Source organism: Citrus clementina, unplaced genomic scaffold (genome assembly GCF_000493195.1).
Source record: "Citrus clementina cultivar Clemenules unplaced genomic scaffold, Citrus_clementina_v1.0 scaffold_4, whole genome shotgun sequence".
Classification (NCBI taxonomy): domain Eukaryota; kingdom Viridiplantae; phylum Streptophyta; class Magnoliopsida; order Sapindales; family Rutaceae; genus Citrus; species Citrus x clementina.
The window spans coordinates 4,675,043-4,679,783 of NW_006262274.1; the positions used below are offsets into that span (position 1 = coordinate 4,675,043).

The window sequence follows — 4,741 nt, forward strand, 5'->3', positions numbered from 1 at the left end:
TCAATCGTAGTACTTTGTACCCAAGTGACAATCTTCTCTCGGGCTCACTCCCTGAAATGAACTAGCTTTCTGGACCATTACCAACGCCCCTTCGTTAATCTCCCTAGTTGAAAAAAATTCGACCTCGAGTTTTGATCATTTTCTTCATGATAAGGAGACAAGTCTGATATGTTGAATGTTGACGAAACACCATAGCCATCTGGTAGCTCAATCTTATAAACATTATCACCAATGCGTTGCAACACTTTAAATGGTCCATCAGCCCTTGGCCTAAGCTTAGCATACTTCCCAGGTGGAAAACGATCTTTTTTAAAATGAACCCAAACCAAATCTCCTTATTGAAACTTAGCATGTTTTCGATGCTTGTCTGCAGATTTTATACTTCTCATTTTGCTTCAATATTCTATCTCGAACCTGTTCATGCATCTTCTTGATACTTTTAGAGCGTTATTCAGCCTCTCCACTAAATTGATGATCAGTCAAAAGTGGAGCCAAATCCAAAGGACTGATTGGATTCTTGCGATAAACTACTTCAAAGGGACTTAGACCAATAGTTTGATGTATGAAGTGATTGTAAGCAAATTCAATCTGAGGCAAAATAAGATCCCATTGACGAATGTTCTTGCCCACATAACTTCTCAAGAGATTTCCCAAGCTTCGATTCGTCACTTCAGTCTGACCGTCAGTTTGAGGATGATGAGAAGAGCTGAATTTAAGTGTGGTTCCCAACTTCTTCCAAAGAGTACGCCAAAAGTGACTCAAAAACTTTGAATCACGATCAGAGACAATGGTTTTCAGAATTCCAAGTAGCTTCACAATCTCCTTGAAGTACAAATCAGCCACATGAGAGGCATCTAATGTCTTGTTACACGGAACAAAATGAGCCATTTTTGAGAATCAATCAACCACCACCATGACAAAGTCTTTGTTTCTTTGAGTTCTTGGCAACCCAACAACAAAGTCTAGACTAACATTTTCCCAAGGAGCTTCAGGGACTGGTAAAAGATTGCATAGGCTTGTGCTTTGACCATGAGCTTTGGCAATATGACAGGTTATACACCTCTGCACATGATGCACAACATCTTTATCCATCTTTGGCCAATAGAAATTACCTTGCAAGCAAGCTAACGTCTTATCCCTTCCAAAGTGACCTCCAACAGTATTGCCATGTGCCTCCATGATAATAGATTCCCGCAAAGAACACTGAGGAATACATAAACGATTCCCCTTGAAAAGAAAGCCATCATGCAATTGGTACTGTTCGTATGATCCATTCTCACATTCTCTCCAAATCCTGCCAAAGAAAGAATCATCCTTGTATAGCACTTTTAAAATTTCAAAGCCTACAACCTTCACTTGCATAAAAGAAAGCAAGGAATGTTTTCGACTTAAAGCATCAGCAACAACATTCTGAGCACCCGATTTATGCTTGATGGTAAAATTATAAGCTTGAAGAAACGCCACCTATCCGGCATGTTTTCTACTAAGCTTCTGCTAACTATTGATAAACTTTAGTGCCTCATGGTCGGAGAAGAGAATAAATGGCCTTGAAAGAAAATATTGACTCCAATGGTTCAAAACTCGGCAAATAGCATACAATTCTTCGTCATAAGTTGAGTATTTTTTACGGGAGTCATTCAATTTTTCACTAAAGAAAGCGACTGGTTTCCTTTCTTGGCTGAGTACAGCACCAATTCCCGTATTAGAGGCATCACACTCAACTTCAAACACCTTGCCGAAATCTGAAAGTGAAAGAATAGGCGTTTTAGTCACCTTTCTCTTAATGATTTCAAAACTCTCTTGTGCCTCTTTAGTCCATTTGAAACCTTCTCTTTTTAAGCATTCAGTTACTGGAGCAACAATTGTACTGAACCCTTTAATAAATCATCGATAAAAAGAAGCAAGACCATGAAAACTTCGGATGTCATGTAGCCACTTAGGAATTGGCCAGCTCAAAAAATGCCTCCACCACCTTGCTTGTATCCATTTTAATTCCATCTTTCGATACAACATAACCCAAAAAGACAAGGCTATTAGTGAAGAACCTGCATTTTTTCAAGTTGACATGAAGCTTTTGATTTCTCAAAATCTCGAAGACTTGGCGAAGATGCTCCAAGTGTTGTTTTTCATCTTGGCTGTACACAAGGATGTCATCAAAATACACAACAATAGATCTACCAATCAGAGGCTTAAAAATGTGGTTCATCAGCCGCATGAAAGTGCTTGGGGCATTTGATAGACCAAATGGCATAACCATCAATTCATAAAGTCCATCGCTCGTTTTGAAGGCCGTTTTCCATTCGTCACCAGGTCTTATTTTGATTTGATGATAGCCACTTCGAAGATCGATCTTAGAAAAAATTGTAGCACCATAGAGCTGGTCTAGAAGATTGTCAAGGTGTGGAATAGGGAAACGATAATTAATCGTTATCTTATTCACTGCTCTGCTGTCAACACACATATGCCAAGACCCATATTTCTTTGGTACCAATAAGGCAGGAACAACACAAGGACTTTTTCTTTCTCTCACCAACCCTTTCCTTATAAGCTCTTCAACTTGCCTCTGTAATTCTTCGTGATCCTTTGGATTCATTCGATAAGCCGCTTTATTTGGTAGTACAGAACCCGGAATAAGATCAATGCAATGTTGAATGTCCTTCATGGGAGGAAGGCCATGTGGTAATTCTTCTGGAACAACACCTGAGAATTCTTCAAGAAAATACTTCATAATCAAAGACGACTCATTACTATCTTCATTTTCCTCAAACACCACCAGCACATAAACTTCACTGCCCATTTCCAATTCTTTTTTACAATCTGAAACAGTCAACAAATTATTTTCCACTCCTCTGATAGGTTTAGAACTTTTCTCTACCTTTGAAGGACCCAAAATGACTTTACGTCCATCTTTAATGAAAGTATAAGTATTCCTATAACCATTATGAACAACCCTTCTTTCGTACTGCCAAGGACGACCCAAAACCAAATGACATGCATCCATAGGGACAACATCGCACCAAACTTCATCTTTATATTTATTCCCAATAGAAAATGAAATAAAGCATCGTGTGTTTACCTCTATCTCATTTCCTTTTTTAAGCCAAGAAAGTTTATAAGGCTGAAGATGCTGCTCCGTTTTGAGCTTCAACTTCTTCACCATTTTTGTTGCTACCACATTCTCAAAACTGCCACTATCAATAATGACATTACATATCTTTCCATGACAAGTGCATCTGGTGTGAAAGATATTCTTTCTCAGCCAATCTTCTCCATCTTCACAAACAATACTCAAACTCTTTTGAATAACTAGAGAGTTTCCATTATCAACATATGTAACTTCTCCATCTTCAACATCCTTTTCGACAATAGGATTTTCATGATCTTCCGCATCCTCATCATCTTTTTCCTCTTCAACAAGGGCAACCACCCTACGATTAGGACACTCAGAAGCAATGCGCCCATAACCATGGCATTTAAAACATTGACGAGAACTAGCATTCGAACCACTTGCTCGTTGTTTAGATCCTTCCCGATATAATTCCTCGTAATTTTCTTTGCAGTAGAATTCGAACTAGAATTATGCTTAGAAACAGAGCCACTCCCTCGATTGACATCACGAATTGTGAACCGAATACCCCCACCACGAGCATCTTTTTGTTGTTTTTCCACCTTAAGAGCAAGTCTGCATACATCACTATAAGTCTAATATGGTTGGAGCTGGACCACATTACCAATCTCAAGTTTTAAATCACTCAGATAGCGTGCGATCGTGTGCTATTCCGCCTCCACCAAATCACACTTCATCATTAGGTTGTCGAACTCTGCTGTATAGTCTTCCACTGACAATTCCTTTTGCTTGAAGTTGTGGAACTTAAGGTAGATATCTTGCGTGTAGTTATCGGGCAAAACTTTTCTCTTAAGCACTTTTTTCATTTTCTCCCAAGTAACAATTTTTCTCCGTCCCTCTCGTTCCCTTTGCTTCTTAAGATTTTCCCACCATAAAGAAGCATACTTTTTAAGTTTAATGGCAATGAGTTTCACTTTGCGATCTTTAGGCACATCTCTGTATTAAAAAATGCGTTCAACAGTATTAAGCCAATCAACAAACTCTTCTGGTTGCATTCTTCCTTCAAATTCAGGAATTTCGACCTTGAAGTCGAAAGGCTGATAAGAATCGCGATGCCTATGAATTCGAGAACGAGAAGAAAATTCACTATTGGAGCTTTGTTCCTGATGGAAGGGATTATAATCTACCCCGTCATTGATTGAGCCTTCTTCTTCCAAACTACCATTAGGAGCAGCTTCTTGAGTTCCTTCAAGGTGTTGTAATTGTTGCTGAAGCTATTCTACTTGTCTTTTAAGATCATCCCTTTCTATATCACCCAAGTCCCTCTCACGAACAGGAGGCTCTGCAACTCTTGCATTACGCCAATGTCGTTGAGCCATAAATTTTGAGAACCCAAAGCTCTGATACAAATTTGACACCGGACATAGATGTCATTAAAGAGAGAGGAGCAAGTGAAGGCATCTATCTCTAATAGAATCAAATAGTTTGCTTTGGCCATAGAGGTAAGTAACTTCCACAGGGTGCACCACATGAAAGTTGCTCGTAATTAATATAGTTTGATTACTCTCGGAGTTAAATTATTACTTATAAATTCAGACATACCTTAGATTATGTTTCCATTTTCGTGCAACCTTTTTATGGTATATTTTGTGCGCATAAATTCATCACTTAATA

General features: G+C 38.7%; 1 protein-coding gene across 1 annotated transcript; it reads right to left on the bottom strand.

Moving 5' to 3' along the window:
* Positions 1-897: 897 nt before the first annotated feature.
* LOC112098994 lies at positions 898-4,446 on the bottom strand. Its single transcript, XM_024186086.1, has 7 exons — positions 4,351-4,446; positions 4,109-4,230; positions 3,800-4,063; positions 3,636-3,682; positions 1,978-3,552; positions 1,598-1,874; positions 898-1,294 (listed from the first exon to the last, which is right to left on the bottom strand). Exons 1-7 carry the CDS (start codon positions 4,444-4,446, stop codon positions 898-900), a joined length of 2,778 nt encoding a protein of 925 aa, XP_024041854.1.
* Between the last annotated feature and the right edge of the window lie 295 nt (positions 4,447-4,741).

Coding starts and splice junctions, on each gene's coding strand:
- LOC112098994 (XM_024186086.1), bottom strand. CDS start 4,446: ATGGCTCAACGACATTGGCGTAATGCAAGAGTTGCAGAGCCTCCTGTT. Junction 4,231..4,350: donor GGGATGATCTTAAAAGACAA/GTAGAATAGCTT, acceptor CCCTTCCATCAG/GAACAAAGCTCCAATAGTGA. Junction 3,683..3,799: donor TTCGACAACCTAATGATGAA/GTGTGATTTGGT, acceptor TGATGTATGCAG/ACTTGCTCTTAAGGTGGAAA.